Source organism: Paramisgurnus dabryanus, chromosome 3 (assembly GCF_030506205.2).
Source record: "Paramisgurnus dabryanus chromosome 3, PD_genome_1.1, whole genome shotgun sequence".
Lineage (NCBI taxonomy): Eukaryota > Metazoa > Chordata > Actinopteri > Cypriniformes > Cobitidae > Paramisgurnus > Paramisgurnus dabryanus.
In genome coordinates, this window is record NC_133339.1 from 6,486,485 (window position 1) to 6,499,855 (window position 13,371).

Here is a 13,371-nt window from a genome sequence, read left to right on the forward strand (position 1 = left end):
TTCCAGTGAGTAACGTCAGGACATAGGCCACCTTGGAAGTGGATGAAGAAAATCGACGGGGCTGAAGCGCGAAGACGAGAGAGCACTGCTGTAAAAAGGATCTGCAGGTGTTGGGATCGCCATTGTAGGTGGGGGGTGTTGCCGTGTGTGGCTCCCGTTCAATCGAAACGGGTCCTCCGGATGAGGTTGGGACTTCATGATGAGAAGTCACTTGGTCCAAGCGATTGCTGAGCTCTTAAAGTTGCTCTGACAAGATGCTGAAATCTCTGGCAGCAGCAGACAATAACGACGAATGTTGGTCGATGGCCGCCCCCTGCTGGTGAAGGGCGGTCTGCACCTCCAGACTCTCTAAACTTGCTGACTCCATTTTTGGCGCGCTCATCTGTCAGGAAATGAGGTTCGGAGTCAAGTGCAAGTTAAATATTTATTTAGAAAAAGGAGATAGTGAGCTAGAGAGCAAAGACACTGGTAGATCCACACACGGCACACAATAATCCAGTACAGATCCGAAGGAAGAGAGAGAGCCACCCACGCACTCCGTCGAGACACCAGCACAGTCACCACACGCAACAGAGGGATGATACGTGCCACCCTGAAGGTGGATGACAGGCGGAAATGGAAGATTAAGGTAATCCAAGATCTCAGACGGGTAATCCACTGTGAAATCCTGATGTAGAAGAGCCACCCGGAAACCACTGGTCACCGCCTGAAAGCGAAGCGAACCAGCGGTCCCGAGAAACAACAGTCGTTAGAGTTAATGTAATCCACAATGGTAAAAGGTGTACTCCACTCACGGGTGATGATGCAAACCGGAGAGAAACAGAGACAGCTGGTATACCGCCTAAAAACAAAGCGAACCAGCTGTACCGAGAGACAAACAAAGTCAATGATATCCAGTAATCCTCAAGCGAGCGGTTCGGGCGAAAACGAGTCCCCGAACCCGAAAACCAAACCTGGGGTAACAAGAGGAATAGACAGAGAGCGACTGACAAGACAAGGCAGGGTAGCAGGACTGTGATAAAACAATGAGCGCGCAACGAAGGACAGGACTACGTGCAATATAAAGGGAAAGGTAAACGAGACACCACCGGTGAACAATTACTGAAACAAGGAGGCGGAGTTAGTGAACACACGAGGAACCGGCACCACAGGTAAACAACACACACACACAGATCACACAGCCATCGATCACCCAGCAGTCATGACAGATACAAAACTTGTGTTCATAAGTAAGCGCTTTGAATAGCAGAAGAAAGCGGCACGTCCGGTGTTTTCCATGTGTTTTAGATGTTAATGAACCCTAAATCAAGAATTTTTCCAATAAGTGGTCGGAACTCGGGACACAATCAACTTGGGCATAAAGCGGCGGGGACATCTCTCACCCGCAAATACATGAATGGGGCTGCTGTGAGTGTTGGCAGCCTAGGTACAGCAACCTTCATCCCCGTTGGCATGACAACACCGGCCCTCCTGGCAAAAAAAAAAAAACGGAATCCTCCCGGTTCTCCCTATGGCCAATCCGGGCCTGGGTAACACTTTATTTTTATAATCCACTTTAGAAATTTTACTAATTATAAGTAACTTTGCAACTACTTATCAACTACCAATCTTTAGAGAATTAGTAGAATGTCTGCTTAATATCTAATAACACTTTATTGTGATGATATCTCAACAGAAATTCAACTGTCTAAAAGTATCTTTGCAGGTGCATGTCAACTTATTCCACTAACCCAAACCTCTTCATTAACCCTAACTCTTACAGTCTACTAATACTCTAATGACAGTTAGTTGACGTATAGTTGCAAATTATTGAAAGTTTGTTGACATGTAGTTGCAAAGTTGTTTATAGTTAGTAGAATGTCTAAAGTGGACTATCAAAATAAAGTGTAACCAAGTATCTCAGTCAGGTTGAGATCAGGACTTATGGGTCACTACAGAAACTGTTTTATCTTCTTCTGTTAATCTTGAAGTACAGATGACCGCACAACTCCTGATAAATGTTTACTGTAAATGACAACACACAGTCCAGGACCTAAGACAGCAAACAGCTTTAAATCATGATGTTTGTCTTATTGTGAACTGTGAACATCAAGACTGTTAGAAATACTCTTTATAACTTTATATAATTCATACAATTACAATACAGCTTGAAGTTCACACTGGGCAGTGATTCTTGTCTTCAGTATTGTGTCATTGATTAAACTTCACGGTAACACTTTACAATAACAGTACATGAATAATCATGTACTAATACATAAATTAATAATTACTTTAATATGAAGTAATGATAAATTAAGCCATGTACTAATCAATAACTAACCATAACTATGTCATGAGTCATATGAATTCATGCATGAATTACAGCCACCTTAACTACACATTAATACATGTTTGTTAGTTAATGCATTAATTAACACTTTGGGTAACCGAAATCAAACATGCTCTAGAACAGTGGTTCCCAACGGTTTGCAGGATCTGATGCTTTGTTTGAGGTCAAATAAAGATGTATAAAATGTTCCACTTATAATTTTAGAAACAAAAGATATTTTTCAAATTCATGTGCTCACAATACCAAGATAGCAGGTAGTTAAAGTATTTTATTATGTAAGATAATTGTTCTCTATTTTTGTGTGGTTGTCAATGTAGATTGCAAAATCAAAAGGAAGGTTGATGTAAACATTACGGCCTACAACAGGCTGTCCGCTCGTTACACTTGTGGTCTGCTGCTTTTGGCGCTGTCAAAATATTTCAGTTAAAATCATTCTAACTATTCCTCAGAAATGACAAACATGCTAACCAAAGTCACAATGCCAAATGTATAGTGTTCATATAAAGACCATCAAACCGTCAATCATACCAGTTTATTTGTGAAAGCTATTAAAATGTTATCTTTATGTTATTTTAATTATTGTTTAATTAATTTTTCGCATTGTATCAGGATCAGCGTTCAGCCAGGGGCGGATCTACGGGTGGATTGACAGCTTGCCCACCCAATCAGATTCATGGAAATACATTATGTTTTTTCATTCAAACCGTAATTCTTCAACCATTTGAACTATCAAAAAATTAGAATTGCTCCTAAAGAAAACAAATTGCGCTTTTTGGCAATATATGGTTTATTACGGTAATGTCTTGCTTTCCGTCCACCAATCGCTGCTGTCATCTAGAGCGGAAGAGGCGGGTTTGAAGAGAGCGCGGTAGGTTAGATTGCACTGAGTAGCAGATTCGTGTGTGAACGAGCGGTAAAGAAAAGACTTCTAAATAAAAACGGTGTACACCAGCAACACTAAAGTTAACTCACTCTTGGTGGCTCGGGACTCGACGGCCCGACTGGACTGTTTAAGTAGATTTTCAATAAAGCAGTGTTGATATTTTTTGCTTCTGGGTCCTCTTATGTTTCAGAACCAGTGCTTAGGTAAGCCACGTGCGTTTAGCTAAATAAATGCTCAATGCTTAAATAGTTCATCGTAAATCGTTGTAATATGCTTATGACTTGCGAATGTTATGCTTATTTAATTGAAATAAACCAAGCTTAATGACGTATGCAGCCTGCATATCCGACCTCCGGAGGATGCAGCCTTCTGTTTGATGCCCACCTATTTAAAAACACTTTCTGCCTCCGCCACTGGGTAACTTATATTTTTATTTGTTAATGTATGATAAGGTCATGACTTTACTAAGGGGGCACATCATTACTAACTCATCGTTAACTACTCATAAACTAACATAAATTCATGATTTGTTATGGTATGATTAGGTCATGACTTTACTTGAGGGGGCACATCATTACTAACTCATCGTTAACTACTCATAAACTAACATAAATTCATGATTTGTTAATGTATGATTAGGTCATGACTTTACTTGAGGGGGCACATCATTACTAACTCATCGTTAACTACTCATAAACTAACAAAAATTCATGATTTGTTAATGTATGATTAGGTCATGACTTTACTTGAGGGGGCACATCATTACTAACTCATCGTTAACTACTCATAAACTAACAAAAATTCATGATTTGTTAATGTATGATTAGGTCATGACTTTACTTGAAGGGGCACATCATTATTAACTCATCGTTAACTACTTATAAACTAACATAAATTAATGACTTGTTAATGTATTATTGTGTAGGCCCTACATAATGACTTTTCTTGGAGGGGTACACTGTTAAAAAGTTATCAATTACACATTCTATACAAATTCAGCTCATCAAAATCCAAATTTTTGGTGGTTTTAAAGGAGAGGAGCAAATGTGAAAATTAGTCAGACATTTGGAAGGAGTAATAATGGCTTAAAAGAAGAACAAAACAAATACTGTATGTGCATTTTGATAATAAGACAAGCCAGTTGACACAATAACCATCGTCTGTAGGCTAACACTGATTTAAATTTAGAAAGAATAGCGTCTGTCACTCTTAATGGCAGCAGTGGAACTAATTTTAATTATTAATCCATAATTGCATATTTAATGATTAAGGTTAACAGTAAATGTTGCAAGAAATCCAGTGCCATTCAATGTTTTTAGCTCAGCTGCAGGAGCAAATATATAAACAGTTTTGCATTACAAACCTAAACATTTTGCATTAACAAAAGTTATTTTCGTTCTTCTGGAGAGCTTGTTTGATATGGAGTACGCAAAGTGTTAGTTAATGCATTAACTAACAAACATGTATTAATGTGTAGTTAAGGTGGGTGTAATTCATGCATGAATTCATATGACTCATAACATAGTTACGGTTAGTTATTGATTAGTAAATAGCTTAACTCATCATTAGTTCATATTAAACTGATTATTAATTTATGTATTAGTACATGATTATTCATGTACTGTTATTGTAAAGTGTTACCAACTTCACGTTAAGTGTAATTCACATACATTTATTACTCTACACTGTAAATATGTTTAACACAGTTTTTAAATATAGACAAAAAACACATGGAAACACATAACTATTTTAAATACAGGTGATTATAACGTGTTCATTTATTAATATTTAATTAATTTAAACTGTTTTTCATTAACAATGAATTAATAACATAAATAACCAAGAGACAAATTTACCATTTTTTATTTTCCTCTCTTCATTCTTTACTCTTTGATCTTCACTCTTTAGTCTCTGACCTTCATTCTTTAGTATCTGATTCTTTTTCTGTAGTCCTGTAGAGAAAAAACATTCAACTGATATAATTATTTCTTAACAACTACAGGCATCACAACTACAAACATTATTTTCTGTCTTGAATTTGCTTTGTCCACTTGACACTGTGATGTCTTTACAGGTTAATGTATGGAGTTCAGTTAAAACCACAAAGCACAGATCATAAAACTGTCTGAAAAATATAAACTCTTTATTTTTAAGCACTATGAGAAGTAAAATCTCAAATCACTGTGTGTTCAGTTGAAGATGAGGTGAATCTAAACTTGAATTCACTAGTTCGCTTGCGCATTCAGTCTATTGAATGATGGTAAAATAAACTTTGGCTTGCTGTCCTCAGAGGGAGCTCGAATCCGAGACAAGCCCCAAGTTCAAAAGCGATTTATACAGTGTAAGGTTCGGGAAAGATGTATATATATTAACTACTGCGGGAGTTAATATATAGCGCGGCCCGAAGCTCCAGCGGGAGCGAGGGTACTACTACTGCGGTAGCGTGAGCATATGAAAATCACTGCTGCGGCAGTGAGCGATTTATACAGTGTAAGGTTGGGATAAATGTCATATATTTTAACTCCTGCGGGAGTTAATGTGAAGGAAGCGCATGGCCCGAGGCTCCAACGGGAGCGAGGGTATAACTACTGCGGTAGTGAGAGCGTGTTAAAATCACTGCTGCGGCAGTGAGCGATTTATACAGTGTAAGGTTGGGGAAAGATTTATATATATTAACTCCTGCGGGAGTTCATATATAGCGCGGCCCGAAGCTCCAGCGGGAGCGAGGGTACTACTACTGCGGTAGTGTGAGCATATGAAAAGCGATTTATAAAGGATGTGAGATATTTTATATTAACTCCTGCGGGAGTTAAATACAGAGCGCGCGCCCTGAAGCTCCACGGGGAGCGATGGTAAATATCAGGCTAAAGAGCATGAGAAGGGGGAAAAAATCGTTGCTGAAGTATTGGCCAAATTGTAGCTAATAAATTATGATGAATAGAGTAATGCGAGCTGAGCTTACTATGCTGCGGTGTGGAGGAAGTTAAGCACGAAGCCAGTGGTTAAGGGGGAGCGTGGGGTTGGTTCGGTGATTAATAAGATTCAGGTGTGCGACGGATAGTGTGGTTATTGGCTAAGCAGCTGATGAGCATGTCTATTGTGGGGTAGGTTTGATCTAATGTAGGTTTGGAAGGCGTTTGAAGACCAGCGACCTAAAGATTTAATTTGGAGTTTTGGGAGACCGTTTTTTGCTGCTGAAGTTGCAGCTCCTATTGCAAAAAGAGTGACTGGAATAGTGAAACGCCGGGATGCCAGATCTGGTTAGCACTGCTATAAGGTGTTTTTGGAACCAGTGTCTGGAAACGGGGTTGTTTTTGTCGTCGAAGAAAAGGGGGTCTGAGGGAGAGCGGATTTGGATACTGCGGTGAGCTAAAAATAAGGAAACTGCCTGATAAGGTTGGAGAGGGGAGGGTAGATTAAAGATGAAAATTGGATGACCGCGCATGAGTTGATCGGTTTTGCTGCGCTTGATATCAAAGCATATGGTGTCGTTGTCTAAAATTTGGAGGTCGGAGAAAGTCGGATGGATCTAGGGATCGAAATTTGAGTTACAGGTATACTCTGAGCATCTGAGAAAACCGAAAAAGGCGAGAATAAAGAGAGCATTGAGGGTTCTGGCAGTGCTTTCGGAGTGGTATCCTGAACGGATGGTGTACAGGCATTTGCTTAGTACTTCGCGAGTAAGAGGAAATTGAGAGTCGGGGCGGTTGGGTTGGGATTTTTTAAAGCCTTTGACGAGGAGACTGATTTGGGGGTTGTGAATAGCTGGGCAATGCTGGCCAAAAATGAGTTTATAAACAAAATGTATTCCGCTTAGGTAGGCTTTAATGCTGGCGGGTTGAGACCGTTTAATATTGTGTAGAAAGGTGGCAAAGGAGGAAACGGCGAGAAGAGAAAAATCAGGAAAAAATAGCTGGTGATGAAAAGATTTGAAACCATTCCAGGCGGTAAGATACGAATGAAGTGTTCTGGGGGAAACGGCTTGAAGAATATGTTGGATGGAGAGGCTAAGGAGATGCTGCAGGGGATGGTTTACTGGAAGATCGTGTCTGAAAAGGGAGGTAATGGGGTGGGAGATGGGTCTATTTGAGGAGCCAATGTCTTGAATTTTTTAACCTTATTAAGCGTCTGAGAAAAGGCATGAGTTGCGGGGAGTTAGACCTGCCTTTGTTAATGGAAAAGACTGCGGGGGAATTATCAAAATGAAAGGTTATGTTTTTGAGGTCCATTCTCTACCCCACAGGATGGCTGCGACGACGATCAGGTATAATTCGAACAGTGCGGAGGAAAAGGCAGAATCCTTGAGTTTAGTGAGTTCGGGGGGCCAGGTTGAAGCGAACCAATGACCTTGGTAATAACCCCTGAAACCAACTGAGGGGGCTGCATCTGTGAAAAGGTGGGAAAAATTTTGGAGGCTGAAAAAGGTAAGCCCGTTCCATTGTTTAAGGAATGCGAGCCAGAGGTTTAAGTCTGCTTTACATGCTGAGTTTAAAATGACTACGTCGTTTTAGCCTGGGACGGAGGATGCCTGAGAGAGGAGATGAGAGATAAAGGGGTGGCCTTGAGGCACGATTCTCATGGCGAAGTAGGGGTTCCTGAGTAGGGAAAGAAGGTCAAGCTGGGAAATGAGCTGCGCGGAGGTGAGATTTTGAATTACATTAATTATTCTGACGATTTTGTCTTCAGGCAGCGATGCCTGACATTTGACAGAGTTGAGGGTGATTCCGAAAAAATCCAGTGAGGTAGCGGGTCCCTTGGTTTTTTCGGAGGCGACAGGAACCCCTAATTTTGAAAGAGATTGAGAGTGATTGAAAGATGAGCGGCTGGGGGAGCGAATTTTGGGGAGACTAGGAGGAAGTCGTCGAGAAGGTGAATGAGATAAGGGATGTCATAGTTGTTCGCTAGGATCCAGCACAACGCTTCTGATAGGATGTCACATATTTGGGGGCTACTTTTGCAGCCAAAAGTCAAACGAACGGCAAAATAATATTTATCCCGCCAGAGCACGCCAAAGAGAGGCCAAAAATCAGGGTTTATTGGCATGACCTTGAAGGCTGACATGATGTCAATTTTTGCTAACCAAGCGCCGGGACTGGCAGATTTAATTAGACTGATGGCTTGATCTACGTCGTGATAATGAAGTGAGAATTCGGATAGGGGAATTAAGCTATTCACACTAGGAACGAAGCATTCGTGGGAGGCAAAAAGGTCAATAATAATGTGCTTTTTTTGGAGAATTTCCTTGTTGCTATGCCGATAGGGTTAATGCGATAGGTGAGGAATGGGGGGGAGTCAAAAGGGCCGTTCATAAATTTTGATTCTACTTCTTTTTGTAGGAGGTAGTCTACGGAGTCAGGATCTGAATGGGCAGATTGCAAATTATTACAGGTGAAGGTTGAGTCGGGCATGGACTCCTGGGTAAACAGGGCGGGCATGCGCACCGCCGCAAAAATTACATACATGCAGATAGCGGCATCTTTGCCTGGTACAGCGGAAATCATTAAAGTTATTGCAGACCTGTCGGCTGGTGGAAGCAGAGAAACGGCTTGTATTATTTGCAGGACCTGGGCGATCGAATATGGACTGTGGCACGTATGAAGTGGATTTGGCAGAGTCAAAGGTTACCCGGGATCTGGTGGTATTTTGTACTGACGGACAGGAGTGAGACTGATGATCGAGAGATCTACAGATGGCACAAGAGATGTTGCGGCAACCGAGAAAAACTCTATTGTATAGTTCGAAGTCCAGTGCTCCCCAGTAAGGACACTGGTTCCAGTGGTTGACTCTCGTGGCGCATTTGGCAGAAAATAATTTGAGGTAAGTGTAAAAATGACAGCCGCCGAATGACAATGAGAACTCTAAAATTATTGAAAGGTAGTCGTTAAGTTCTTTACGCCTGTTTGGAAAAACTGAGCAGATTACTTCTGTATATTTATTAAAGGCTATGACGAATTCTGCGAAGGAGAGGATACATTTGGAGTTGGAAGGCGAGTCTTTAAGGACGATGGAGAAAGTGCCACAGTCCAGAGAACTATTATATCAATAACAAGGGGAATTTTGTAAAAATGTAAAACGACTTCAGTATAATTTCACTTTAAACATAAGTAGTGAATTATTACTTTTGACCCTGACAGCAGGGACGAAAGTAACACACAGGTGGGTCAAAAGTAGCACAACAAAACAAGATAGATGTTTGTGTTACACTTGTTTTTATTAAATATACGTGACTATGACCTCGTTAATATGTAACTGCAAACTTTTTTTGTCATTTATCTTTGTAAAAAATAATGAAATTACATTTTTCTTTTAAATTTCAGTTTTATCAAATGTTTTAACAGTACAAACTTAAATTGTTGATAATAAAACATTTTTCACCAATTTGAACAATATGAAAATGAAATTAAGGTTACACTTTATTTTGATAGTCCACTTTAGACATTCTACTAACTATAAATAACTTTGCAACTACATGTCAACTAACTTTCAATAATTTGCAACTATACGTCAATTAACTGTCATTAGAGTATTAGTAGACTGTAAGGGTTGGGGTTAGGGAAGAGGTTTGGGTTAGTGGAATAAGTTGACATGCACATGCAAAGATACTTCTAGACAGTTGAATGTCTGTTGAGATATCATCGCAATCAAGTGTTAGTAGATATTAAGCAGACAGTTTACTAATTATCTAAAGATTGGTAGTTGATAAGTAATTGATAAGTAGTTGCAAAGTTTCTTATAATCAGTAAAATGTCTAAAGTGGACTATCGAAATAAAGTGTTACCGAAATTAAATCAAATTAGAATAATATGGATTTTCAACATATACAACAGTATTAGCAGCGGGACAAAAGTAACACTTGTGACAGGATCTCTTCACATTTAAACTCGATTAACTTTTATTTAGAAAAACTCTGAGAAGTCAAACTTCAGGATGTGTTAGAGCAATAAATAACCTGGAGATTCATCAGTATTGTAACACATGAAACAAAAAACACAACGCGTTATTTTAAAAAAAATTACCGCTTTAGGAATTTACTCAAAACGAGATAACTCCGTTTTTTTCATAACCAAAAAATACAGCTAATTAGCAGAATAAACTCAATAAAAACATGATAACATAATAATAAACATGTTTTGACAAAAAATTATCTAGTTTTGGAATCAAACCCTTCAAATACAACAAAACAAACATGAATGTTACCTTTGTATTTATAGATGAACACAACGATCAGTAATCCAGCAATCACACCGAGCACAGATCCAACAGAAATCAAGATCATTAATATCCTCCAAGAGTTAAACATTTTACCTGTAAAACAAAACTTTCTTTATCTAATATCACTGATTAAATTCACTTGAATTACGAATGTTTTCATTTATTACTGCATCAAATCATCATGAGACAAAATAAACGACATACTCAGCATCAGTGTGTGTGTACTTACTTGATATAATAATCTCAGTCTCCTTCATGTGATGTCTCAGTTTGACTCTACAGTGATATTTACTGTCTCTGTTATATACAGTGATCATGTGTTTCACTCTGAATCCATCTGTCTCTCTCTGTGCGTCTGTAGTTCCAGATGTCAAAGTGACTCCTTCACTGTCCAGCCACACAAGTTCAGGTTCAGGGTACCAACCTTTAGATTCACACTGAAGATGAAGTCCACCAGAAACATCAAATCCATCTACAGTGATGAGTGGAGGACTTCCTACAGCTACACGTCAAGGATGAAAAAAAAACATTAATTTAGTGATAACTTTCTTCCTATTATACTTTCTTCCTTGATTCATCTGGCTTATTGTGATTATGACAACATGCACTTAGCCCAATACTGAACATCACTTACAAGTACAAGAACAATAAAACAGGAGTTTGCTCGCCTTCAACATTGAGATCAACAGTGATGTCATCACTCCTGGTTTTGGACTGAATAAAACACTTATAAAGTCCTTCATCAGAGATCTGAACTCTTGAGAGTTTGAGTGATGTGTTTCCTTTCTGTAGTTCATCTTTAAACACTTCAGTTCTTCCTCTGTACGACTGAAGCTGATTTGTGTTTTTGTCTTCATGATCTTCATAGAGATGAACTACTGAGTCTTTGAGATCAAGTCTAAACCACTCGACTCTCATGTTTACAGCACTGATGTTGGGTTTGAGAGAACAGGGCAGAATCACATCTTCACCTGATACAGCGAGGAGAGGATCTACAGGTCCAACAACAGCAAACTGATCTGTAAGTGACAGAAAACAGGTCTGAAATCTGCTGTCAGAGAGGTGTTGTGTGGTTTCATCATGTTAAAATTAAAGAAACCATTTATGCAAAAAAATAATAGTCAATGGCATTGTAAACATTCTTTAAACAAAATCAGTTTTTATTGTCTACTTTTAAACAGTTTTAGAAACAAAAGAGTGAATATGTTAGTTATGTAAGGGATAATGTACAGGCAGCCGGTAGTTATCGCGAAATAAGCCCCAACAGATCAGGATGGGGCTTATTTTGTGATAACTACAGGCTGCATGTACATTATCCCGCTTATTACGCGGCTACTTGCCACATAGGGATAAAAACTGGACATGAATATGAATTTGAAAAATTTTATTGGCACATTTGTTTTAAATTATTATTTTTATCCTTCTGCGAAACGATGTAGTGACTATAGGAATGCACGTTAGTAAGACAATTTATAACATCTACATATGAATATATACGTATTTTATTTATTATATTAAGTATTAAATTGCACATTTCCGTTAATTGTGAACTGTGACATTGAAAATGTGGTCCCAGCGGGGATGTTGAAGTTGATGTTTTTGGTAGAGTCAGCGAAAGTTTCCTCTATGGACTTTTTGTTGATCGCACCTAAAATCACACTTATCATTAAATGTTGGTCCAGTGTTTGTCACAAGATGACGCCAAACGGTAATCTTTGTTGGCGTCGGAGGGATTTTAAACATACAAGTAGTACCGTCTATGCGTTATTTCTTTGGAGCGGTTATTATTTGAAAAGAACGGACCTGCAAATGTCTCAAGTGACGAATCAAAATCAAGCATTCTAGAGAACCGTGTAATAAGTGTGAATATTTACCTGCTGTTGAGTCTGTGATTCCAATAATAATCATCAGAGTCACACAAATGAACTCCATCACTCCACAACACAACTTTTAAAAAAAAAATAATAATAAAAAAAAAAATTAAGACACAAACACATTTACAAAAACAAATACAAACACAAATTTCACCTCCATACATACAATCACTTTCTCTTACAATAAAACGTAAATGTTTAACAATTGCAGGAAAGCATGAGACAGAGGTTTATATTGATTAACATGACAGCCTGTCAATCAGATGGCACGCAGATACCCACATACAGGGCTTTACAATAAATTATGCATAAATGAGCAATATCAAATTATTAAAAAAGGTCTAAGTTGCTGAATATTCAAGAACAAAAGAAAATTTGGAGAAAATATTTTTATCAATCTTACCTTCAGCTCGACATTAAGTTTGTTCACAATCGTCTACAGTGTCTGAATAAATTCTGTTTATGAGTGTTTGTGTGATCAAGCAGAAACTTGTAAACAAATATTACTTTCACTTATGATCTCATACACCTGAAGTGCTCACGCGGTTCCACCCATCATTCTGATAAACAGGAATCTTGAGTTCATTTTCTCTCCTTGTGTGGACTGAAATCTTTAAGCTTTAAGGGTTTAACAGGAATCTGTGGTGTTTTAGGTCTGTGATGGTCATATTCTTACTGTTTCATGGGTCAATATGTTGTATTGCTATGAAATAAACTAAACTTGTAGGTTTGCAGCCATAACACCTTGTAAAAGAAACATTGATTCCCTTATAATAATAAAAATACAGATTTTATTGTATTTGTCAAATAATTCACATGAACATACAAATAGCCTACTCTCTTCCCAACACCATACATTTTGCCCTGACAGTAAATTAAATCTTATTTAGTTATAAAAAGGACAAACAACAAAACTCAAAACAAGCTGAACCTCATGCAAATCACCTAAATGTTCAGGTTGCTTTTTACACCATATAATATGCCAATAACATGAATTATATTTGGCATAAAGTAAATTAATTTTTAGAAGATTATGTGCAGTCTGACATTTCAGTGCCACAGATATCAAAACT

At 38.4% G+C, this 13,371-nt stretch overlaps 1 protein-coding gene across 2 annotated transcripts in view; it reads right to left on the bottom strand.

Annotated features, from left to right (window-relative positions):
- Positions 1 to 12,792, bottom strand: part of LOC135733866 (butyrophilin subfamily 2 member A1-like) — a 172,468-nt gene extending 159,676 nt beyond the window's left edge. For both annotated transcript variants that reach the window (XM_073813787.1, XM_073813788.1), the window contains exons 1-6: positions 12,702 to 12,792; positions 12,299 to 12,371; positions 11,093 to 11,443; positions 10,654 to 10,926; positions 10,410 to 10,517; positions 5,069 to 5,164 (exon numbers count right to left, since the gene is read on the bottom strand). In XM_073813787.1, coding sequence (XP_073669888.1) covers positions 5,069 to 5,164; positions 10,410 to 10,517; positions 10,654 to 10,926; positions 11,093 to 11,443; positions 12,299 to 12,356 — 886 coding nt within the window. In that variant the 5' untranslated portion in view covers positions 12,357 to 12,371; positions 12,702 to 12,792. The remainder of the gene's footprint in view (positions 1 to 5,068; positions 5,165 to 10,409; positions 10,518 to 10,653; positions 10,927 to 11,092; positions 11,444 to 12,298; positions 12,372 to 12,701) is intronic.
- Between the last annotated feature and the right edge of the window lie 579 nt (positions 12,793 to 13,371).